We start from the raw sequence: 25704 nt of genomic DNA, 5'->3' as shown, positions 1-25704 counted from the left end.
GGAAATTAAATTGTTTCACTCTGTTGTTATATATATTCACATACCCAAATGCACAAACAGGACCTATACACATTCATTATGTATGGAGAGATGTCAGAGCTAGGGGGCTGCCTCACAGGATGGCACCCTGAGAAGTTGTGGGTTCGGTGCCTTGCTCAAAGCCACCTCGGCAGCACCCAGGAGGTGAAATGGCACCTCTCCAGCTACCAGCTAGGTCCGTACGGGGACTTGAACCGGCTGGTTCCCAAGGCAAGTCCCCACTGAATGAGCTAATGCCGTCCCTAAATATACAGAAAAGTAAAAGCACTACAGCTGTTCAATTGCTGCATCATTTTAAATGACAATTTCCCTTTTATGAAAAGCTCAGATGCTGACTTGATCCAGTCTTAAAATACTAGTAAGCTGATGTCAGTTCTATATAGGCCAATCCAATATAAGCAGAATGCATTATTTAGCAGCAACAAATCAACTGTTAAAAAAACAAAAAAAAACAGACAAAAGCAAATTATTTAAGAACACTCTGTGTCCTCACTTATTTGGAGACACATTTTATCAAGACATGCATTTATAAACATAACATAGTACAACAGTATCATCAGCATTACAGATCATATCCTCTTATAACATTTCATTTTCCCATTGTTTCCCTGAATGCCTGTCACTCCAACCCCACAAAAACCTTCAAACTACACAAATGAACCTTGTAGTTTTATGAATGCAATTTTACCAGAATTTCACTGTAATTCCACAAAGATGTAAAACATGTATTACAAAGCAATTCGTGAACATGTACGACAGCAAAACACACACTGAAAATGAGCTGCTGCAACTAAGTGTGTCCACTATCGAGTTGGTCAATCCTGTCAAGACATTTGCAAGCAAGAAAAATAACAACTGATTCCTGCTGACAGCTTGGACAAGACAGTGTCTTTCTATCTCACCTGTCTTTTTGTCAGAGACTAAGTCTGATTGTTTTTTACACAAATTCCATGATGAGGGTACAAAGTGACAGCCTGATGTTCTTTTGGAAAACAGTAAAACCATATCCGCTATTCCTAGACAGGACATAAAAAACAAAGACTGAGCAACACTCCATAGGCAGAAAGGTAAATTAGCTAAGCGGCGAGACACTGGCTCCACGAGTGTCTGACATGTGTACAAAGCAGAGTACAGGACAAAACTTCCCAAAAAGAGGTTAAAAAGTGCTTTGAGCCACTGTCTAACGTGGGATCTTGGTTGCATCACATAGAGTCCAACCTGAACTCCCGCCATGTAGATGGCTACATAGCCCACTACAGAAAATATGCCCTCCTTGTTAGCATGCAGATAGTCCTTTTCTCTGTCATTGTTATGGATAATGAAAGCCTTCAGCCCTGATGTCTCCAAAGTGAACTGATAAAATCCACTGATCAGAAGGGCAATGACCCATGACTGACGGGCGGGTAAAATGGCCAAAAGCACAGAAGCAACAACTCTGACAATGGCTAGTGTGAAGAAAAAATTCCAGTGGACGCCATATTCTGACACATGCTCATGGTAGCCGGACATTTTGAGGCTCACTAGCCTTCCCATACCAAGAACAACCAGGGGCCAGACAGACAGGAGCTGCTTTGCGATATGATTCATCTTGGATCCTGAGATGTTCTTCCCCCGTGCCTCTGGACAGACAAGGGCATTTGCAAAGACATACGCTCCAACGCCAAAGTCCATAACCCCTGTCCCATAGGTTTCAGTTTTAGCATATCGCCTTGGAAAGACACTAAAGTCCACAGCAAGAATGCTGATGGCCGTTTTCACATTCACAAACACTCGAAAGATAGTCACAAAGGGAACCTGGTTGAATTGAACGTGACTCTGAAGGAAGGTGCTGACAGTGTTCTGTGGGTGCTGAGCAGAACTGTTGACACGATAGATATAGCAAAACACACAAGCCGAAACAAAGGCTAGGCTCAAGATGACCTGGTGAAGAACACTGCTCAAAACGGTACACGACAGGACCAGGGGAAGGATAAGCACACAGAAGTCTAGAAGCAGATGAGAAATCATTGGAAGTGGAAGCGGAAGAGTCCCTTTGGCCTGATGGTAGAGGGTCAAAATCAGTCCTCTGCTGATGAGACATAGTGGGGTGAGAAATGAGCCCAGTGCCACCTCCTGCAGACTGGTCCCATTGAGATTGCTGATAAACGCTTCCTTCAGGTCCCTCTGAGACATGGCCTGCAAACATTAAAATTCACGTTTTACTACATCAGAGAAACAGGACTGTATTTAGAGACAAATGAATATGAACGTGTTCAATAGACAATGGGAAATTGAACATTTAGGACGCTATGGCAGCACCCATGGTGAATTTACAGGCCTATGGGTACAGTTTCTGATTTAGCATATATTTAGAGGTATAAAAAGTGTTAGCAGCCTGAGTTTGTTGGCTTATGGTTACTTAAAAGTTACAACGTTAGGGGAACTAACGTTCCCAGAACGTTAAACCGACTTTCCATTTCAACCAAAACCTAGCTAACCAAAACCTAACCAAACCTAACCTTCAGGGAACGTTCCCGCAACCAAAAACGTGTTTTAGCTGGGTAACTATACAAAAGAACATTGTAAACGGGATGGATTTTCATTAGCACCTACCACGAGTCATTATTAAGTCATCATCATTACATTATCGAATCAATACTAAAACGTTTAATACGTTACCAAGGTAGTTGTGTGTCTATTTATCAGTACTTACCACGGATTTGTCTGTTAGGCGTCGGAAATGCAGGTTCACAATTACCTGTTTCACAGCATACCTATCTACAGCATGGATGTATTACAGTCACGCGAAGTCCCGAGCCTAACCCACTAGGATGCCTGCATTGGATGCCTGCAGTAAAAAGAGAGCTCCTATGCTTCCGTATTTTCCCCCATGAAGCATTCAAGACAACTCGGATTTCTGAAAACTTCCAGACAAACCGCGACTTGAGTTTCCAGCATAAGCATCTGAAAAGTAACTTTAGAAATATGGTCAAAAAGCTCTGGTTTAGTATCTATTTCAGGCAATTGATAAATGCAGAGAAGTCATTCATGAGTCTCGACGTTTGGATACACACAAGGAAAACTAGATAGAATTTGGAAAACATGAAGTCCTGAATCCATACGTGGCATTAAAAACGTATGTCCAAAAGATATTATATTCTAGAAAACTTTACCCGACCACTGGTGGACAGCTGGGCTCCTGAAGCGGAGCCAAGGAAGAGGGCGGGAATAAATGTGTGGTTTGGGAGTTTGGGAGGCAGTCGGACAGTCAGGCAGCAGACACGGGAAGTTGTCCTCAAGGAATTTCTGACAGTAATGGAAAATGTTGAGGGTCAGGAATGCAGTGTACTGTAGAATAACCACAACTCATCCTTATTAGAATATAGAAGTGGTTCCTATCAAACCTTGACTTTTAAGACACAAAGGTAACGTTAACGGTAAAATCAATGAGTTCTGCGGACACCAGACGTAAGGCAGGATACAGAAATGGAGGGGGAACGGTAAGAGTTAGCACACGGGGAAGACCCGTCCACGATTTCTCAAATGGTGGTTTAGAGGTGTTCATTTTCAGTTTTAAATGTAAAAGTTAATGATAAGTTAACATGACCTGGAGTACCTTTATCAATAATATGTAACATAACCGGTTCTCAGCTTTGATTGGTTGGTTCGTATTCAAACGCGTTGTAGAATGTTTTATGAGCCTGTGACCGAATAACAATACCGTAATCCAACGTTTAATGCGCCAGATGAAAATAGTCCCTACAATGCGGGGAAATGTAGCCAAATGTAGTGGCTTAATTTGACAACGTATTTCTACCTTGCATAGGTAACAGTAACACACACACACACACACACACACACACACACACACACACACACACACACACACACACACATACACACACACACACACACACACACACACTGAGGAACGTGACTTAAATAAAATTGTTGTGGGCCACTTTTAAATGTACTCGAAGAAAAAGTTACTATCAATAAATTGCAGTCTGTCTTACATTAATGTTTTGTGGTTCAAAATATTTAGATAATAACGTTACCTATATTGAAGTATAGTTGCCAAAATTCACTAAATTTCCAGATTTCGGACTGGAGTTTGGTATGAGAACAGGAGGAGGGATACTATAACCAGGTGTCACAAAAATCACTTTAATGTGTTGTTCATCATCTACCTATATACGATTTTTGTAGTATTTATGTTCTTCAGCCACTTACTGTTTCATTATATAACACACTGCTATAACACGATATACACTGCTATAACAAACTGCTATAACATGCATGTGTTAGATATGTCAATTGAATGCATTGTGTACTTGGATATTATTCATGTAGGTATGACAATAAGACTGGACTGTTCACATGGTTTAAAATGGCCTTACAGAATGATGGGATGTAGGCTACCTGCTATTGGATTAAATCTGTCTGCACAGATGTAATAAGTTGTCAGGTGGGCGGCAGGTCCAGGCCATGTGATCTTGGCAGGATAAAGCTGACCTCCATTTGTCAGTCTGAATTGATTGTGACTGAATGAATTACACATGACACATTGATCAAATTGTTTCTGAACAAATACATGTAGCATTGCCCATGTAATACTATTTATTATTTAATATTTTTTAGGTATCTAAAGTGTGTCAATAAAACTAGCATGTCATGTAAGAATTAATATTTAATTTACTTATGTAATCTATATGTTTGACACATTTCTCAAAGCCAAGAATACAATCGTGAACATTTAATTGCATAGAGATGGGATATTGTAAGTACTTCATAGCTCGGGAACGTTTGACAGATTGTATGAAAACCACATTATGTTATAATAACAAATATTTTGATGCACAAAACAAGATCTATTTTTGCTGTACTGTTATAAGTATGGAGCTCGGAAATGTATCCCTATTTAGAAAATACTACCTTTGCGATCAGACTTGACGTAATGATGACATCAGAGGTTTGGGCACAGCTGTGTGATTTCTGGTTTTATTTTTAGAAATTGCTTCATTTATTATTGTTTGCCATGTGCAATTACTTGGCATGACTTACAAGATGTCAGCTCATATTTTAAACACAATATTATATCACACTTTGTCTCATTCACATAGAAGAAAGGATTCGTCCAGAAGGTCCATTCTCCTCACCCGGCCCTAAATGATTCATTGGAGGGAGATATTCAGGCCTTCCTCATTGATGAAGACCAACTCCACACTTATGACGACCTCACCAAAGTTAACCCAGTGACCCCAACAACAGGTAACCAATGGGGCTATAATGTCACTAGGCCCTTTAGAGCGCATGTGTCAAACTCAAGGCCCGCAGGCCAAATCCGGCCCCTCGTAGATTTTGATCTGGCCCGCATATCAATTTAGGTTCACAAAACATTTCAGCCCACCTACTTTTTTTCTCGCTTTTTCAAAGGTTTTGTCACTTTTTTGTTACTTTATCCGAGGATTTTGGCACTTTCTGTGATGTTTTTGTGCTTTTTTTCTACGATGGCTACCAAACTTCTATCGGCCGATACCAAGTACTGATCCGATACCAGTGTGGCATATATTTTATTATGTTTTAACAACTGTATACTACTATCCCTGTATGGATGTGATATTATTTCTATCTTTGTTGTCAGTCTGGCTCAGGTTAAACCTTCTTTTATTATGCAGTTTGACAGTCAGTTATAACGGAAAAAGAACATAAATAAACTACTTTAACGTAGATTTCCTTTAGGGCTTTATTACGTGGTATCGGATCGGTGCATAAACTCCAGTACTTCCCGATACCGATACCAGCGTTTTAGGCAGTATCGGATTCATACCGATACTGGTATCGGTATCGGAACATCTCTACAAAGTACCCCTTCCACTGAATTTGATGGCATACATCTTGAAATCTCTACCGCTGCATGGCAGTGAGTGCTGCTGCGTGTTTGATATGTTGCATAAACTTTGTCTTTATTTACAAAAACACAGCCAGTGTGAAACAATGTTTTCCAGCTCATGTCACCTTGGATTGCAGCATTTTGCTGTGTATTGTTTAACCGCGTCAAGATAAAATCTGCAGGGATGATAAAAAAAAAAAAAAAGGTGATGCATGAATGACTGCTGTGCAACCCAAACGCTGCAGTGTACACACTGAGAGGGACAAAGTTTCACTGAAGTGTGAACCAAGGGCATGACTTACTTTGCTGGCAGACACGTGCATCACCAAAAACAATAACTCTTGTATTCCTTATATATTTGTAATGCAGTAGGGCCAACGTGAAGCATTCGTATCTTAAAGTGTCTATGTGCAACATTTTTTTCATTATCAATCATTGTTACTCCATTGTTTGTCTTGACATAAAAATATAGTGTCATTGGCATTTCGGAAGAAAAGATTACATTAGTTTACATTTTCAGGTGGCGTTAGTCTCAGCTCAAGGTAGACAACATAACAGCATAGTTTATTAACAGCAGGGGTCAGGTTAACTGCATGGAATTGCTGTAAGATGTTTTCTTACAGAGCTCTTGGACTGATTATGCTACATCTGAAATATGGATCATGTTATTTTGTATATATTATAGAGAAACATATTTTTGCCATTTTAATGCTGCTGTCTTCTCTGGTGTTCTCTTGTAACTGCCTTAGGTGGTTTTATTCTGTAAAATATTGGCTTGTGTGTTTTTTTCCTGTTAATGATACTTAATATTTTCCTCTGGTAGTGCTGAAATGCCTGCAGGCCAGGTACAGTGTGAAGGTGTTTTACACCAATGCTGGCTGCACCTTAGTGGCTCTTAACCCCTTCCAGCCATTCCCAGACCTCTACTCTCTGGATGTGATGAAGGAGTATCACTGCGCTCCTCAGCCCCAGGTATGTATTTACAAAGTCAAGGCTGTCTTTCACTGTAATTCAGCTTACTTGTGTACCTGTTTATTTCTCTATAGAGTTTTTAAAATTATGTTGGTGGGGAAAGATGGATGGTGGTTCAAGCAGGGGTGTAGATGTTGAGGGTGGGTGGGGGTGCGGTGGGTGCATTGTAAGAGTTTGGCTTATTCAGGGGGTTTGTGGTCAAACATAAATCCTCGGGTTCTTCATCTGCCTCCTTTTATCAGAAACAGCTTCAAAGTCAAACTCATAAAAGTCTGGAACCTCCCTTAAAGGCACCTGCGGCTCTCCCTGCAGTCTAAAAATGGCCAGTATCTTAATAAGTCTGTATTTTTTGCCAACAGGAGTTCAAACCACACATCTTTATTGTGGCGGAAGAAGCCTACAGGAATGTTCAGGGCCAGCTGGAGCCAGTGAACCAATCATTGGTGGTCAGCGGTGAGAGCGGTGCAGGAAAGGTAAACCAAGACATAGTGTGTTAAGCTTACAGAATAAACGTAACCTGCTACATCAATCAGGGGTTCAAACTATCAGTTGCTCTTTTACTTACAATGCCACAGATTGTAGTATTTGCCCATTTGCAGTATATAGACTAAATTACGCATTTATAAGCTGGCTGGTTTCAAGAATTTTAAAGACCCCCTCCACTCCAAAATGTATTTTTCTGAAGCCTATGTCCCTTAAAATGTCTGACCTATATACTGACTTGTATCTGTGCAAAGTTTGTCACTAGAGAGGTGTTCATCATTTGTCACAGATGCGTCACAGATTTGAAAGCCAACCGCTCTCTAATATGCAAACGCCAGAAAAGAAACTGAAACCTTCAGTGCAGAGCGGACTTGTCAGTACAGAGAGACCCACCCACATATCATATAATATCATCCTAGCTGTTGTCAGACGCTGCCAGTTAAAAGCTAACAAGCCAACAACAATGCAAACAAATAGAAGATGCTAACTACACTTACCGTTCTGATGTGTCTAGGGCTGCCCCCTCTTAGTCGATTAGTCGACTAATCGGTCGTTTTGGTCTTATTCAACTAAGACTTCTTTAGTCGATTAGTCATGTTTTATTCTTTTTTCATGCTGAATGACTTATTTCCAAGAAACGTACGAGCACATCTCTGGTAAACACAAGAATTAAAGTGGTGCTTTTGGTGACTCTTAGCGGAGAAACTCAGATTTACAGATCTGTCGATTAAATCAACTAATCGATTGGTCGATACAATTGAATGAGTGTTAGTCGACTACGAATTCCTTCAATCGAGCACAGCCCTAGATGTGTCGCCGATTTTTGTGCACAACAGAACAGACTCCTAATGTGAGTCTGGGTGTGACACCAGGGTTCTGGCTGCGGAACTCCGGCGAGAAGCCTCTTAAAGAAATACAAGAAAAATCTATAAGGAAGACAGTTTGCATGAACAGCGATCGTCAGAATAGCGACTGGCAGTTGATCACCGATCAACAAATAAATAAGTGGTTAATGGATTCAGTTAAATCGTTAGTTGAAGCCCTAAACAGAGAACAGAGGTGATGGCTGTAAATTGGGTCCCAGGGTCCGTAGAACCAATCTTTAGTGGCCCTGTGGTTTGTTTCTTTATAGACATGGACGTCTCGCTGCCTGATGAAATACTACGCCACTGTGGCGGCCTCCTCCTCAGTGTTGAAGAGTCAGGACACAGTGGAGAGGATAGAGAGGAGGGTGCTGGACTCCAACCCCATCATGGAAGCTTTCGGTGAGATAACTGATCGCTAGTGTCTCGTTAATGTGAAAATAACCACTGTGCACTGTCACTCAGTCAACACTCTACTCTCCATGTAGGCAATGCCTGTACGCTACGGAACAACAACAGCAGTCGCTTTGGAAAGTACATCCAGCTCCAGCTAGACAGGTAATTAGAATTCATCCTGCTGCACTTTCTTCTTCATCACGCCCAGGCCCGGATCTAGGCATAGGCATTCTAGGCACATGTCTCGGGCCCATTTGCCACTAGGGGGTCCAGTATAAGGGAAAAGTCAAAATATATTTTTTTATAGTTTTAAAAATATTTTTTTAATGTAAATTTCGTATCCAACAATTAATCTAAATTGTAAATGTTCTCAAGTGTATATATTATTATATTGTTTTAATAAAAAGTACAGTAAAGTAAAAACTCCAATTTCTTGAAAATGTGTTTTAGCTAGCCATAACGATACACTGACACCACTTTTGTGGGATGCTTTTGGGCGCAACAAAGTGGGGGGGGAAAAAGATAAATGAAGAAGAAAGAAAACATCAAACAGGGGCTTTACACAAGTTTTTTTTCTTCAAATAAGCCCAAATCAGATGCATTAAAATACCTAAATAAATAAAACGGCATAATAATCATGTGGCAGTTAAAAGTTATCTTGTTTATTCACCAAATAACAAAAGTATCCATTTAGAGGGGGCCCGAAAAATGCAGTATGCCTAGTGTGGTCTTTCCATTGAATCCGGCTCTTCACGTGAGAAACGTATCATCAGTGTACAGTTCAGTTTAATCAGTTCAACATGTTATTTTTACATGAAGATGTCAGCTGTTAGTGGGGGCGTCCGTGCAAACATATTTGCTCGAGAAGACCAGGGTGGCTTGCCAACTGGCTAATGAGAGGAACTTCCACATATTTTACCAGGTGAGTTAACGGCCGCACAAAACCTTATGTGTGTATATTAGTTTAATATTGACCCATTCATATGTAAAGCAGATGTAAATGCTGAGAGCATATTGTTTTTCCAGATGATGAAAGGGGCCACGGATGAGCAGAGAAAGGAGTGGAAGATGCCATGTGGCCAACACTTTGTGTGGCTGCCAAATTCTGAAAAAACATTGGAGGGTTGGTCTTTATTTTTCATGTATATTTAGGCATGTTTTTGTCTTTTATTCTATAGGGATTTGGGATTCTCACAAGTTCTTTTCATGTAATGTTTTATAGAGGATTGTTTTCTTGAGACTGTCGCGGCAATGGTTCATCTGGGCATTAATGCAGAAAGGCAGAGACAAATATTTAAGGTAAGGTACTCATCTGACTTAGATTTAACCCCCTCTATTTAACATTTTTAAACACTATAGAAACATGTAATGGCTAGTTTCTAACACACTATAATGTAGTTGTAAGCAGATGTATTAATATACAGTATTTGTCATCAATGATAACTTCTCCTATGAAGATTACAACTGTGTTTTATGCCATAGCCATTATCTGTTTATACACCAGCATCCAGTTATGTGTGCCCACAGGAAGAGATGATGAATAAACACTTACATCTGCTTACAACTACATTGTGGTGTAGTTTCATACATACAGTGTTATAAACTGTTTATTAAATGTTTATATACTGCTCAGGAATGCTGAAAAAATATATTTTTTCATTGTCTTTCTTTTTCTGTTAGCATAGAATTGAATTTCTCTGTTTGTTGCAATGCATTACAGATATTAGCAGGGATTCTGCAGTTGGGGAATTTGAATTTCTCCTCTTCAACGGATGAATCACAACCATGTAACCTAGATGAACAGTCCAAAGGTATTGGATATGATATTTAAACAACTCTCATCACCTCCAGTTATTAAGTTGCTCAAAATCTCCTTTAATAAATAAATACAGAATGATGCTCAAGGGCATTCTTTTAAAAGATACATACAGGTTGCACGATCATGTGTCATGCTGCTGGATTCAAGAATACATTCCCTGACACCCCGCTCCCTGACAATAACTCCCAACAAACATGCTACATCAAACATGCCACCAGTGTATTGCAAGCCTGGTGGCAATACACCTAAGTTGCCCCCCACCAGGCCTAAGGCACTGGGAGGAAGAAATTTGAATGTATTTTTAAAACGTTTTTAAACTAGTTACAGTTGGGGGTTGGAAACTTAGATGTAGTCATATTTTCAAATCTCCAGTTAGCTTTTAACACTGACTTAATGTAGGGCCCTATGGAATCTGTTTTATAGCTTTTTTTAAATTCTCAATTTCGCAATTCCTTCCATGATTCTGTTATCACAGAAACTATTGAGCTCTACATTAATGCTGCTATCAGTCTATGACTGGCCCCAGGCAGGCCCCTTGTCAAAAAAAAAGACACTTGCCACTGGGCTAAACAACTTATCTGGGGGAAACCCTGTACATAGTTAACAGCTTCCACTCGTGCCTGTGTTAGACTTCTTGCAGAGGGCCGCGGAGCTGCTGTGTGTCCCTGCTGAGGAGCTTCAGATGTGTTTTAGAGTGAGGACGTTGAAGGCGGGGAAGCAGAGTGTTCTCAAGCCCTGTTCCCAGGCAGAGTGCAGCATGAGGAGAGACTGCCTGGCCAAGGCCATCTACGCCCAGTAAGAATGAGGATTTGATCGTCAAATAACACAGCAATGTGATAATATTATGTGAAAAAGGACTGGTCATGCAGGAACTTGTTTTTGTCCTGCGACTAAGACTCGGTCGTTGTCAAACACTCCTTTTCCATTAGGGCTGCATAGTATATCTTTTTATTTTATCGTCATCGCGATATCAACTGGCGCAATAAACACATCACGAAAGTCTGTGACACATCGCGGAAGACACTCCGAGATTTTTTGTTAGTTGAAAAAATAAATCTGTAGAAAACTGCACTTTTAAAACTTTTTCATTCTTTTTTTGCGGTGCCTTTTATATTCAATTCAATGATCAATTTGTTTAATAAAAGAATGTTGGAAATTATTTCCTTTCACTTGTTTTAAATTCAACAAGCAATTTGTTGTATTTTAGCAGAATACTGAAAGCAGCAGAAAGGCAGAACTGAGTACACTTCAATATCTGTTTATTTATCGCAAGTAATATCGATATCGCAAATATTCAACCACATTATTGCATATTTTCCTCATATCGTGCAGCCCTACTTTCCACGAAACACTCGAAGGTGAAACCATCATGCCCCTTTGTTTACAGTAAACAGTGATGAAGATATGTCTGTTAATCACTCTTTATATTCACAAGCCCTTTATCTTTTGGAGTAAGAGTTTGTGTCTTTTTTTCCCACAGATTATTTGAGTGGTTGGTTACATTCATCAACAACAGCATATGTGCAGGCACATCCACATGGTGCAACTTCATAGGTAAAAGCATTGGTGTCTTTTACTTCATGGAATATGAATACATATCTATTTGTATTAGTAGTTTCTTTTCGTAAGCTCACGCAGTCCTCTCCACTCTGTGATCTCCAGGAGTTCTAGATGTGTACGGGTTCGAGTGTTTCCAGATCAACAACCTGGAGCAGCTGTGCATCAACTACGCCAATGAGAAACTGCAGCAGCACTTTGTGGCTCATTATCTCCGAGCTCAGCAGGTACAACGCAACTTTCAGCTTTATTATCCCGAAGGAAATTTGATCCGCAGCAGGCATCAAAAATCACATCGAGGACGATGGCAATTGTAAAAATATTGACAACAGCGACAAATACAGAACTATTCTACACCACCAATGAAAATAAGGTACACCTGCCACACTGAACCAGAAGTTAAAAAAAACCAAACTTAAAACATTAGAAACAGCACAGTAAATTAATACATGTTAAGTGCTGTACAGAGTCAAGTAAAACTTGAATGGAATAAATAAATAATCAATCCAAGCTATCTAACACGGATACACATAAAAGCAAGCAAGTTAAAGGTCCCATGGCATGAAAATTTCACTTTGAGTTGTTTTTTTATAACATTAATATGCGTTCCCCCAGCCTGCCTATGGTCCCCCAGTGGCTAGAAATGGTGATAGGTGTAAATCGAGCCCTGGGTATCCTGCTCTGCCTTTGAGAAAATGAAAGCTCAGATGGGCCGATCTGGAATCTTCCCTATGTGTCCTCCTAAGGAGCAAGGTTACCTCCCCTTTCTCTGCCGGAAATGTCAACAGATGAGCGCATCAGCACACACGGGGGAACAAGCGCACGTTAATAAGCTGTTTAATTTAAAATGTTCAATGTGTTAACCTTTCCTGATTGCTTCGATTCCGACCGTGATCAGAAAACCAGGGGAGACTCGGTAGGCCTACCTCCAGGGCCGACATTATATAACGTCGGGGTTAAAATCCCGTTTCTGGTGAGCAGATGAATGAACTTGGCTTTCAGTCTGGGGTTTATCTCGGACACCGGACACACTGTGTACAAAACTTAAACTTATTCCACCAACTCTGCTCGGTCGCATCTACACGTCTGCTTCCTCTTTTCTTTATTTCTCTTCTGCCCACTTTACACACACACTGAGCTCTCTTAAAGGAGCCGCAGCACCATTTTACAACAAATGCCTTATCACGCTGATGTGACCGAGCCCGACCCTAACCCGACCATCATTTCTAAATATCTGTCCGAACCCGGCTCGGGCCCGTCGGGCTTGGGTCGGGTATCCATGCCTTAGTCCACATCCCTTTAGCTTGCCTCCTCATTAGCATTTAAAGCTACAGACACAGAAATGGCACGTTCTAAGGAAAGCTCATTGTGGGACTGGCTCTAGTGGCTGTAATTCTGCACCAAGGCTGAATTTCGGGAAAGAGACTTCAGATACAGTATTAGGGGACCACTAAGGCCTATATAAAAGAGACTTCAGATACAGTATTAGGGGACCACTAAGGTCTATATAAAAGAGACTTCAGATACAGTATTAGGGGACCACTAAGGTCTATATAAAAGAGACTTCAGATACAGTATTAGGAGACCACTAAGGCCTATATAAAAGAGACTTCAGATACAGTATTAGGGGACCACTAAGGTCTATATAAAAGAGACTTCAGATACAGTATTAGGGGACCACTAAGGTCTATATAAAAGAGACTTCAGATACAGTATTAGGGGACCACTAAGGCCTATATAAAAGAGACTTCAGATACAGTATTAGGGGACCACTAAGGTCTATATAAAAGAGACTTCAGATACAGTATTAGGGGACCACTAAGGCCTATATAAAAGAGACTTCAGATACAGTATTAGGGGACCACTAAGGCCTATATAAAAGAGACTTCAGATACAGTATTAGGGGACCACTAAGGTCTATATAAAAGAGACTTCAGATACAGTATTAGGGGACCACTAAGGTCTATATAAAAGAGACTTCAGATACAGTATTAGGGGACCACTAAGGTCTATATAAAAGAGACTTCAGATACAGTATTAGGGGACCACTAAGGTCTATATAAAAGAGACTTCAGATACAGTATTAGGGGACCACTAAGGCTTATATAAAAGAGACTTCAGATACAGTATTAGGGGACCACTAAGGCCTATATAAAAGCATCCAAAAGCAGCATGTCATAGGACCTTTAATGAATCAAATTAAGCTTCTCAATGGCCACAGGAATAAAAAAAGCCCTGGCACGCCATGTTATTGTTCTGGGCATTCTGAAATGGCGGCCAGAGAGCAAGAGACCAAATTTCTTAAAAAGTGGGTGTGGTTAGGGCAGTTAAGAATTTGTTGAGCCATGCAGGTGACACGCTTACAACACATTTCCTGCAGCTGGGCTTGCTGCACCCCAATCACCTTACCCGCCACTTTGACCAGCCTTGCTTGTCTGTTTTTACCAGCCAATGGAAGACTGCCCTACCAAGCCGCCATGCAAAAGGGACAGACTCAGTAAAACACTGGTAAAACAAAGTCATTAAAACATTGCATACCTTGAATGACTTCATTTTTCTTAAAAAGAAAAGCCTCTGCTGGACAGCATCGGTGTTGGGTTCAAAACATAATGTATTATCAATAATGGTTTCCAAGTATTTATGAGAAACAATCTCAACATCCTTTTCCTGAATGACAGTATGTGCAACGCTGGGCTGGAGCCTACGAAAATGGATAGTCCTGTACATCCATCAGTTCTCTGTTTCCATGCTCAGATCTCACGAGAGCCGCCGTTTCTCTGCTGGTTGTGTGGACGTGCAGGCCTCAGACATTCAGGAGGCTTCTTCAGTCGTTATGAAATCTCTGTTGATCATCAACAGAACAACTTGTCGTACCTTTTGTAATGTGAAGAAATGTATTTTGTTACTTGAATCCTTCTGCTTTTATCTCTGCTTTTCCCAGGAGGAATATGTGTCAGAGGGGTTGGAGTGGTCCTTTGTCAAATACAAAGACAACCAGAGCTGTCTGGATCTTCTAGAGAGAAGCCCTGTCGGTGTGTTTTCTCTACTTAATGAGGTATGCTGGTCATTTTCTTGCGTTTATTATTATTATTATTATTATTGTTTAATTATCTGATAAAAATAACTTGCATAACCCACACACTCAAAAGCAAACGCAACAGCACACACTAATAATGGCAAAACAAACAAAAAAACTTGGACAATTCCATAACTTCTCTGGCCCATTTGCTGTTAACGCCCACCAAAATAAAATAGTGATAACAAGCGAACGTAAAGCAACAGAAGTCAAACTCTCTTTCTTCTTCAAATTAAACATGAATTTAATTTGATTTCGTTTAATGTTTGCTTAAATCGCCAAGTATTATTGTTTGTACGGGATACAGTACTCAAGGCAATAGAATACAAACCTAACCATCTCTTTGATTTTCACCCCATAACGGGTATTGACACACAACGTAAAATCAATCTATACACCTGTCTCCAAGGAAGTGCTTCATCCAACATTTTTTCCCATTAGAGAGAACATTTATACCGAATTTCATTTAAATCATATTCTTTTGAAAGAACTAATACAATTTATGGATTTGTCTTTTAACAGTGTCATTTTTAATAGAACAGCATACAAGTAATTACCTTTTGACACTTTGTTTCCATGCAGTCATTTTCTTGGTTAATCTGTACATTAATTTATCATTAAATATATGTATTCTGCACTACGTGGCGGTTGAAAACTTTTTACATACCTGTCCCATAGGAGAGTCGTCTTAATCGAGCCTCGGACCCAAAGACATTCAGAGTTCGTTTGGAGAAGGAGCTCGGTGATAATGCCAACATCAGCTGGGACAAGTTCAGCAAGGAGCCACACTTCACCGTGGCCCATTACGCTGGCAAAGTCAACTACCAGATGGAGGGGATGGTGGAGAAAAACAAGGTGTGTATTAAAAAAAACCTTTTGAATTGTGTTCCGAAGATTGACCGCCGGCATCCACTCATCTCCTGCTGGATTCTGTGTTTTAGGACCCAGTGCCACCAGAGCTTATTAACCTGCTGCAGAAGTCTGACAGCCCCCTGCTTCACCAGATCTTCACCGACAGCGAAACTGAGAATCCAACTACCAAGGGGCTCAGTAAAGTCACTGTGGTCTCCAAGTTCAAGGTGGGAGACAACTAGGGCTGCACAATTAATCGCAATTTTATCCAAATCGCCATATGGACTAAGTGCATATCCAAATCGCAGGGGGGGGGCAAACGATGTGTCAAATCATTCTGAATGAAGTATTGTGGTGCTGCAGAGACTTCCCGGCCTACAAATCCTGTCCTACAGACTATGTAGACTGTAAACATGATTTTGTTTGGTACAGATCACACTATAATCATTTTCATTTTTTTCATTTTAATATTTTTCAATGAAAATGAGAATAATGATACAAAAATGATCATTCCGGGCGCCCCGGATAGCTCAGTTGGTAGAGCAGGCGCCCATATATAGAGGTTTAATCCTCCACGCAGTGGGCCCGGGTTTGACTCCGACCTGCGGCCCTTTGCTGCATGTCATTCCCCCTCTCTCTCCCCTTTCATGTCTTCAGCTGTCCTGTCAAAATAAAGGCCGAAAATGCCCCAAAAAAATAAAGAAGAAGATCATTCCCTCCAATATCCTTAGTCATATCGCAATATCAGTCAAACTTATCGCAATTAGATATTTTCCTCATATCGTGCAGCTCTACAGCCAACAAAGGCCTTTATCGCCAGGGTTATATTAGCGTGTTGAGGCCTGTAGAGTTCCTCCTGGGACGGTTTAGTCATGGCCCTGATGATGTTAATGTCCGATTGTAGAACTCTCTGGAGAGCCTGATGAAGATCCTCCACAGCACAACTCCTCACTACACTCGCTGCATCAAGCCCAACCCAGACTGCAATCCGATGAGCTTCAAAAAGGAGGAGGTAGATGTTCTAATTTTTTCCAGCAGTATCACCAGCAGTACAACAATGAGATGCAGTGCTTTCTTTTTTTCACAAAAAAGGAAAGGTTTTAATGGTTATTCCCTGTCTGCTGTCAGGTTATCATGCAGCTGGAGGCCTGCGGGATTGTGGAGACTATTCATATCAGTGCTGCTGGCTTTCCCATAAGGTGAACAACAAAATTCTCTATCAACTCTTAATCTTAATGTATTGCTTTGTTTCTCTTGAATGTTGGCTGACTTGTCATTTCTGTTGTACAGAATTCCTTTCAAAGGCTTCATGCAACGCTACGGACTGATAGAAAAATATTCACATTTCAAGTCGGGGAGTCATTGTGTTGGTAAGTTCAATTTGTTTTGCGGGATCGATTTAAGGTCAATTTTGGCATGTTTACTGTGGACAAAGAGTGATTCTTTCCTCTCTTTAGGTCTGTTATTCACATTTTCCTTCATTTGCCCTATTAGTATGTGATCCTCAGTTCTCTACTTTCCTGGGGACTTTTTCCACTTGGTGTATACAAACAGGACTTTCTAACAAAATGTGCAACTTCTTATGAACTTTCCAGGTAAATGCATGCACCTCTGTCTATCAGAGCTTGCTTTGCATGTTGTTTCATGTTTTTTTTTACTCATTCCTGATTAGTGTGTGCTTGAACTGTATTCATCTTAACACACTGCTCAATATGTCAACAACTATTGGATGGATTGCTATTACAATTTCTACAGACATTCGATGTCCCCAGGGGATGTATCTTACTGACTTTGGTGATGCCCTGACTTTTCCTGTCGCGCCACCAGGAGGTCAAAATTGTAATTTGTCAGGCGCCCTGGTAGCTGACCTAGTTGAGCGTGCATCCCATGTACTAAGGCTCTGTCCTTACCGCAGCGGTCCCGGGTTCGAGTCCGACCCGCAGCCCTTTCAGTGCATGTCGTTCCCCGTCTCTCTACCCGGTTTCTGGTCTTCATCGGTCTTATCAATAAAAGGCCAAAAAGCCCCCAAAAATCTTTAAAATTGTAATTTGTCCAATACTTTGGTTTATGACTCAATACCTGCAAAACTAATCACATTTCCATCAGCCTCAGCTGTACTTTGTGTTTAGTGCTAATTAGCAAATGTTAGCATGCCACTGCACACTGAACTAAGATAATGAACATGGTGGGACTGTGCAATTAATCAAAATGTCATCGCGACTACGATTTTGCCTCCTAATGATCAACAAAAACAAAGTAATCGAGAAAAACAATTATTTTGCACATTACGTTTTGCAACTAAACTCTTATTTTGTCTTGTGATCTGAATACATTTTTTTTTTTTCAAACAGTAAAAGTATGTAGGGAAATTTCACAGGTCAAGGTGGTTTCACTGTTGATTTGTTAAACTGTTTTTTTAAGTTCAATACTTGCTGCTAAACATCAGCATGTTAACATTTCCATTAGCATTTAGCTCAAGTACAGGCTCACAGTGCCAGCATGGCTGTAGACTCGAGACTTGAGTTTTGTTGTATGAATGTTGAAGTAAGCTGCTCACTAATCCTGAATGCTGCCAACTATGATCAGCTTTGAAAGGTTCATTGAATTCAGTGGAATCATTCAGTGTCTGGGGAAGCTGTGCTGTTGATTCGGATGGATTTCTCTGTGCTCAAACGCTTACCCTGTTGGCATACTGTCAGACAAATACTATGTGGTAAAAGGGAATCTCTAGACAGCTGCATTGCTGCTCTGCCCTTACCTGAATGATGTCTCCAGGGCTTCACTCTAATTTCAATTTCTCTCTGTCTCAGATGTGGAGGCTGACAGCAACAACGTTTTTCGGCAAGAGGTGGAGAAGCTCCTCAGGGTCGTGTTACAGCACAAGGCGTTTGACCCCTCGCACAAACTTGACAGTGAAAAACCCAATTCATGGGTGCACTGTGGAAGGACTAAAGTTTTTCTTACCCAATCGATGGTCAGTAATTATATACTGTACATATGTAGGTATCCTCACTAGGGCTGCACAATATATCTTTTTTTATCGTCATCGCGATATCAACTGACTCAATAAACACATCGCGAAAGACACTGAGATTTTTTTGTGTCAGTTAAAAGAAAATATCAGTAGAAAACTGCACTTTAAAATGTCATTCTTTTTTTCTTCAATGTTCAATTTGTTAAACATTCAATAAAAAAGAATGTCAGAAATGATTTCCTTTTTTTGTTTTAAATTCAACAAGCAATTTGTTGTATTTAAGAATACTGAAAGCAGCAGAAATTCAGAACTGAGTACACTTTAATATCTGTTTATTTATCGCAAGTAATATCGTTATCGCGATATTCAACAACGTTATCACATATTTTCCTCATATCGTGCAGCCCTACTCCTCACACATAATTTGTATGTATAACTTGGAAGCTTGGGAAGTAATTTGCAAATGTACTACGTATTTCTTTTAGCCTGACAAGCCAGACCCACATCAGGATGTTGGGTCTGGGAACTCACCATTGACAGGGCTCAATCCGAGGGGCGGGATAAATGGTTGTCTTTCAAATTCTCTCTGCACGCAATAGGATAGCGCTACAACCAACCAGAGCAACGAAGAAGGTAGCAGAGCTAGTTGATAGATTAAACTTCATGCGTATCCGGTCGGCAAAACTCCGAACACATCTTCCTTTGTTAAGAATGACTTCAGTGTCGTTCTTTGTTTTTTTCTCAAAGAAAAGCTTAACTCCAAGTCTTCCAGAGTCGCGGCCAAAGCCAATTCGAAAGGCCGCTGTTCGCCAGCAGTATTAGCCATAAGCCCGCCCACTGACTCTATACACAGTGTGATTGGCCCGGCCAGTTTGGTTTTTCTATCTCGCAAGCCAACGGAGAGTGCCTAGACCCCCCTGGCTGCAAATTACATTTGCTGTCGCTAGGGTGTGTCTAGATTTCTAGGCTAGAATACTTTTCCAATCTGGTAATATTGCCCTCATTGGGTGCTTTAGTTTAGGGCTGCACAACATGAGGAAGACATGCGATAATGTTGAATATTGCGATAACAATATAACTTAAAGTGTACTCAGTTCTGCATTTTTGCTGCTTTCAGTATTCTGCTAAAATACAACAAATTGCTTGTTGAATTTAAAACAAATGAAAGGAAATCATTTATTTTATTGAACAAATTGATCATTGAATTGAACAATAAAGGCAGCACTAAAAAAAGTGACAGTCACATTTTAAAGTGCAGTTTTCTACTGATATTTTCTTTCAACTAACAAAAAAATCTCGGAGTGCCTTTCGTAATATTTCACAGCCTATCGCAATGTGTTTCTTGCATCAGTTGATATCATGATGACGATTAAAAAAAACGATGTTGTGCAGCCCTACTTTAGTTACTTACCAGTCCTGTAAAGTAAATAAGGGCTCTCTGGTCTTTTTTTGGAGTGCTGACCTGTGTGGCTGTTGTCTCACAGCTAGATTTGCTGGAGGATCAGAGGAAGAAGATCCTGTCTCAGTGTGCCTTCTCAATTCAGTGCTGCTGGCAGCGGTACCAGCGCCGCAGATGTCACGCCCGCCAGCAGTCTGCTACTCTTATCCAAGCAGGTAAACCCCTAATGCCCTGGCCAGCTACTACCTAGTGGAATCAGTAGAGCTCTGTGGCCTCACTTACACTGAGTCTGTACACCATGTTTGCAGGCTGACACTGTTTATCCTATCAACGGCATCATAAGCTGTCACAACAGCACATTTGATTAAATGTTAGGGGTGTAAGGATGCACTCAACTCACGATTCCATACCATTCACGATTTTAAGTTCACAATACGCTTTTCTCACAATTTATTTTAACAGAATGAGCTGTAGACAAATGACTGAAAACTATTCCTTTATTTATATAAACTGTGCAAAACAACAGATGTGTCCTCTCATCAAAAGTGCAACAGAAATTGTATTTTATCTTAAATAACAATTAAATAAAAAATGGATAATAAGATTTTTAACATCAAAATAACTAAATGTATAGAACAAAATCTCTTCAAATAAATAAACTTAGAACACGTATTGACATCTGAAGTCAAACAAGTGAAATCAATAGTAGATTAAGCCCTAGGCCGTTTGCATCAGAATTCGTTTTATTTTAAGTTTTTTTTATCTCAACCGGTTGTAATCTTTACACATTTATATCGATTTTTAACCGATCTAAGAGCATCGTTACAGTCCTATTAAATGGTAATGACAGGGGTTGTTCTGATACTCTGAATGGGAGTACATAAACATTTGTCCTCACAATGCACAGATTCCACTTGCAGAATGAATGGCTTGCTAATGGAATGACTGTGTTTTGTGCCTGCTGCAGCGCTGCGGTCCTGGCTGGTCAGGAGGCGGGTCCAGAGATGGAACAGAGCAGCTGCAGTCATCCAGAACACCTGGAGGAAGTGGAGGGTGAGATTTGGAAAGAATACATATCATATCTTGTGTTTTCTTGCTCATTCTTCATGGCTCAAACTATACTCTGTGGCTCCAGTGCGAGCTGCACGAAATCTGATAAATATCCTCAAGTGATGTCACTTGAGTCAGCGTCAGTTGGGGCTGAAGACTACAAGTCTGAAAATACACTCCTCATCTCTGCCTGAGGCTACATTGCTGCTAATAGAGCTCAACAGTGACCGCCCACTTTTTTTAAAGGCTCTGGTTTCGGAAGTGTTTTTCCCCGTTCAATATCTCCATTGACGTTTCATTTAATGCTTATATTCAAGAGTTTGAAGCCTGGAACCAAGCCAACCAGCTACGAGATGAATCGTGAACATAAAACATTTGATTTGGCACAAAATAACATTTTGAAAACGGCAAAAAAGGCAAAGGTACAAGACTGTGTACAGAAACGATCATAGACTTCAACGGTAGACGCTCGCTCTAGCCGTTTGCGGGTTCGGTAACAAGTTCCACCAATCCACTAAGAGACGTCGCTGTTACGCTTAGGATTGTGGGTAGTGTAGTATTTCTCCATAAGATTGCGAATGAAACATGTTTTTTCTGAAAACAAGGTTGATTTCATTCAGACTTCTAGCTTCTACAGGAGCAAAAAAACTTTCGTTTCACAACCTCGGAGATCGTGGTCACTCTACCTCGGATGGTTTGGACATTATGGCTGATAATCAAAATCCTTACTTCCGGAACCACACTGTTGAGCTCTATATCATAACACATTCAAATCTTTTGATGGTTGAGTTGCATTATAGGTAACGTAGGGCCAGCTTTGACAAGGAATCAGAATGTGTGGACTAAAAGGGTTCTGCTGCATTGACTTTTTTTAACTGTCCATCTTGAGTCTGAGGATGTTATAGGAGAGCAGTGCTAAATCTCTCCAGGGACGACCTTATAGCCTTTTGGCTGACTGGTGCATGTACAGCAACGTTTATTAATGTCTAGTGGCACTAAATGAACACATAAAAAAACATGGAGTTATGGATAATATGTAAATTAAGTTTTGTTTTTATGGCAGGCCCTATTGAAATCCTTGGCTGAGGCAGAACTGGATGATGCAAAGGACTTTGTGAGGGCGGATGATGCGCCAGCATTGGACCCTGTTATCAGGGAGCGGGGTTTGGTGCAGCTCTCCTCCATCCAGGAGCCTGTCACAGTGCGTGGGTGGCCCATGGGCCTGGCTCTGGCCTCGGCCCCGTCCATCACCATGTCTATGACAGCCACAGGCTTCCAGAAGATGATGTCTGTGATGGCCTCCCTCAGCCTGCCCTCCACCAGAGGGGGGTATAAGGTGGAGCCAAACCAGTACTCCCAGGGACTAGCCTCCATACGGGCTCAACCAAAGGTAAGGGCACATGCACACAAGTTCTGTTAAATCTCCATACGTTTTTATCATCTGGATGATTTTTATGATTGGGTATTTGCAGTGGTGGAAGAAGTATTATGGTCCTTTAGTACTAACACCAGACTGTGTAAAAATCTGTTACAAATAAAGTCCGGCATTGAAAATGTTACTTAAGTAAAAGTATGTGAGTATCATCAGGAAAATATGCCTAAAGTATTAAAAGTAAAAGTACTCAACACAGAAAACTCCTCACATTTTAGAAACTGGAAATGAAAGCGTCAAAACAAGCTTCATAAGCGCCAAAAATTAGCGTTAAAAGTGTCAAGAAAAGCTTCAAAAACATTCAGTGTTTAATCGTCTAATCATTTCAGCTGGACTTGTAGGCCGTTATATTGTTTGGTATTTTATAAACTACATGTGTTTAGTGTGCAATTGTAATTCTTAATTTGTAAAGTAACTAGTAACTAAAGCTGTGAGACTTCAGGCCCTGACACACCAACCCGACGGCTGACCGTCGGCAGAAAAGGCAGTCGGACTGATCAGTCGGCTCCCTGAGGTCCAAAAAGTGCCTTGGAACACACCGAAGCGACGCCGACTTGAGCATAAGTTCTGTGCGTGCGCACATTACGCACGACGTAATATGTGAGACGTAATACAAAAAATGAAAACCGGAAATGACGAACGCGTCACGTGGGTCTGGCTTCTCCAGCTGACCGATAATGGCGGCTTGTTCGAAATACAATCTCGTATTTTACGAAAATAGTTCACTGAAATGTGTTTCTGAAAACATTTTAAGCGAGAAATAGGCCATACAGTTGCTGAATCTGTCTTCATTTCAGATTGACAAAGGTCAGTTTAAAAGATTTTCATCAGATTTTGAGAGGCGTTCGTCACTCATCCCGCTCGTTCCCGCCCCATTTCCGGGTTAGCACTCCACCAATCACATTGGTCATTGAGTCCGACTGCCCGCCCTCCGACCCAGCAAGTCAGGTCGGCCAAAATGAAAGCCGACAACCCCTCCGACGGACGACGGCGCGGAACACACCGAACAGACTCGAGTCATCGACCTCGCCAGACTGTCCGACGGCCGATAATCGGGTTGGTGTGTCAGGGCCTTAATGTTGTGGAGTAAAAAGTACAATATTTCTCTCTGAAATGTAGTGGAGTAGAAGTACAAAGTGGCATGAAAAGAAAAGACTCCAGTAAAGTACAAGTACCTCAACATTTGTACTTAAGTGCACTACCAGATTCCACCACTGGTCATATGAGATTCTTTTTCCTTTTCTACTCAGAGGTCTGTAAAGCTGCACTATCGGCGATCTCCACTACTCTATGCTGACAGGCAACCAGACATGAAGAGTGACGTCACAGGGCTCAACGCGATCCTCCTAGAGAAAACTTTGTAAGAGTTCTCCCCTATGCACGACACTAAAGGCTGATGTCACGGACACAGATTAAGGACAATCTGGCACCCAGTTGTTTTTGCAGGGAAGCATCTGCTCTTCCATAATCTGACACAGAGGGAACAAACCTGCTATTTTATGATGTCATTTTGTTAAATGTGTTTAAAGTTTTTATTTACAACTCCAACTTTTTTTTTTTTTTTTTTTTAATAATGCCAAAGTTTCATTTTGCATCTCAATTTGTGTTCTACAAGGATGTGAAACCTGCACCCTGGCATTATAATATTTGAACTCACCAGGAGGTCGGGTAAGATAATGCACTGTGCCATGAACCTGATTTACTTATCATAAATCATTTTTAGTTGCATTCAGGCTCTAGGGACAAAAAAATAAATAAATCATCTCTAATTCAAAATCTCAGACAGTAGACTGTCCAGAAACACTGACCACTGACCTGCCACATCTAAGATAAGAAATATAGAAAACAGTGAATGGGGTGTAAGTTGTGGTGATGTTACTGCAGGACGAGACAAACTCAGAATCATTTTTATGAGTCTTTGTCTGGAGAACTGAAGTGACATGGCACAACCTTAGCGCCTTTAAAAACAGGACTGCAGGTTTTTGTGTCATTGCTGCCTCTTTGGAACATCTTGACTATTGATCAAAGTATTGAACCTTTGACGAGTGCCTTTCTTAAAATCTACACTCAAATGACAAATGGGCTGCTAGTGTATTTATTTAAGGATGATTATTTATGTGTGATTTTATAGATTTATTTTTGGTGTAAAAACACATGGGTCAGATGCAGATATGATTGCAGATGTAATGGGGGGGGTAATTAAGCAAGTTTTGCACATGTAAAGCACATATTGCACATTAAAACCACACATACATCAACAGACAGACATGAACAAGCTGACACATTACTTACGTGAAACAGGGAAAGGATGAACCCAGGTTTATTTAAATTGCTGCTTTTTTGTTTGATAAAGGGTCTTTCTTATATGCGTTATGTGTAAAATGTTTGACCAAACCACTTCCTGTGTGGATTTTAATCTGCTGCAGTCCAAAGCATTAATGCAAGCGCTGTATAACATACCAAAGTATTTTTACACTAGTGTTTCATGTGGGAGAACAAATGTCTCATTATAGCCATCAAGTTTTCTTTTTCAAAAACATCTTTTTGCTATATTGTTACAAAAAAATGACTAATGTAACTTAACACTGATTGTTTGTCATCCTAGCTTTTGATCCTAAACATACGTAACCTTCCGGGACAGCTCTGTTGATTCTAGCATATCTTCATTTGCCCGTTAAATAATTTCTTCTTGTAACCTATTGTAAGCTATTGATTCACTGAAATGTCAGAGTCATTATGACAGTTTGTAATTTGAAATCTGTAGTTCTGTTAGCGGTACCAAGGGATCAATGTACAACTTGTATTATGTTATTTAAATGACTGTTTTGTTGAAATAAACTTCAGTTATAGAATGTTTGATGTACGCGTTCTACAGTTGACCGTAAAGCCCTTAGTACTGACTCAACAATTTATATCGTTT

At 40.5% G+C, this 25704-nt stretch overlaps 2 protein-coding genes across 3 annotated transcripts; one reads left to right on the top strand and one right to left on the bottom strand.

The window, feature by feature from the left end:
• Positions 1-515: 515 nt before the first annotated feature.
• Positions 516-15622, bottom strand: pigw (phosphatidylinositol glycan anchor biosynthesis, class W). Of its 2 annotated transcripts, XM_031310874.2 has the most exons (4): positions 15618-15622; positions 9821-9825; positions 2732-2792; positions 516-2214 (listed from the first exon to the last, which is right to left on the bottom strand). In XM_031310874.2, exon 4 carries the CDS (start codon positions 2209-2211, stop codon positions 724-726), a length of 1488 nt encoding a protein of 495 aa, XP_031166734.1. In that variant the 5' UTR covers positions 2212-2214; positions 2732-2792; positions 9821-9825; positions 15618-15622; the 3' UTR covers positions 516-723. The 2 variants fall into 2 exon arrangements, with proteins under 2 accessions (XP_031166734.1, XP_031166735.1); XM_031310875.1 differs by lacking the exons at positions 9821-9825; positions 15618-15622 and having other exon boundaries at positions 2777-3113.
• Positions 3236-25297, top strand: LOC116058165 (unconventional myosin-XIX). The gene is made up of 24 exons (XM_031310873.2): positions 3236-3518; positions 5142-5289; positions 6735-6883; positions 7243-7356; positions 8499-8631; positions 8718-8787; positions 9445-9547; positions 9652-9748; positions 9848-9924; positions 10346-10436; positions 11074-11239; positions 11925-11998; positions 12107-12228; positions 14943-15056; positions 15756-15932; positions 16019-16156; positions 16834-16941; positions 17058-17128; positions 17220-17299; positions 18740-18903; positions 20388-20517; positions 21270-21355; positions 22416-22742; positions 24035-25297. The coding sequence occupies exons 1-24, from the start codon at positions 3465-3467 to the stop codon at positions 24146-24148; spliced, it is 2907 nt and encodes a 968-aa protein (XP_031166733.1). The 5' UTR covers positions 3236-3464; the 3' UTR covers positions 24149-25297.
• Positions 25298-25704: the final 407 nt, after the last annotated feature.

This window comes from Sander lucioperca, chromosome 13 (assembly GCF_008315115.2).
Source record: "Sander lucioperca isolate FBNREF2018 chromosome 13, SLUC_FBN_1.2, whole genome shotgun sequence".
Classification (NCBI taxonomy): domain Eukaryota; kingdom Metazoa; phylum Chordata; class Actinopteri; order Perciformes; family Percidae; genus Sander; species Sander lucioperca.
Note: the sequence above shows the minus strand (reverse complement) of the source record. Positions and strands in the feature narration are given on the sequence as shown.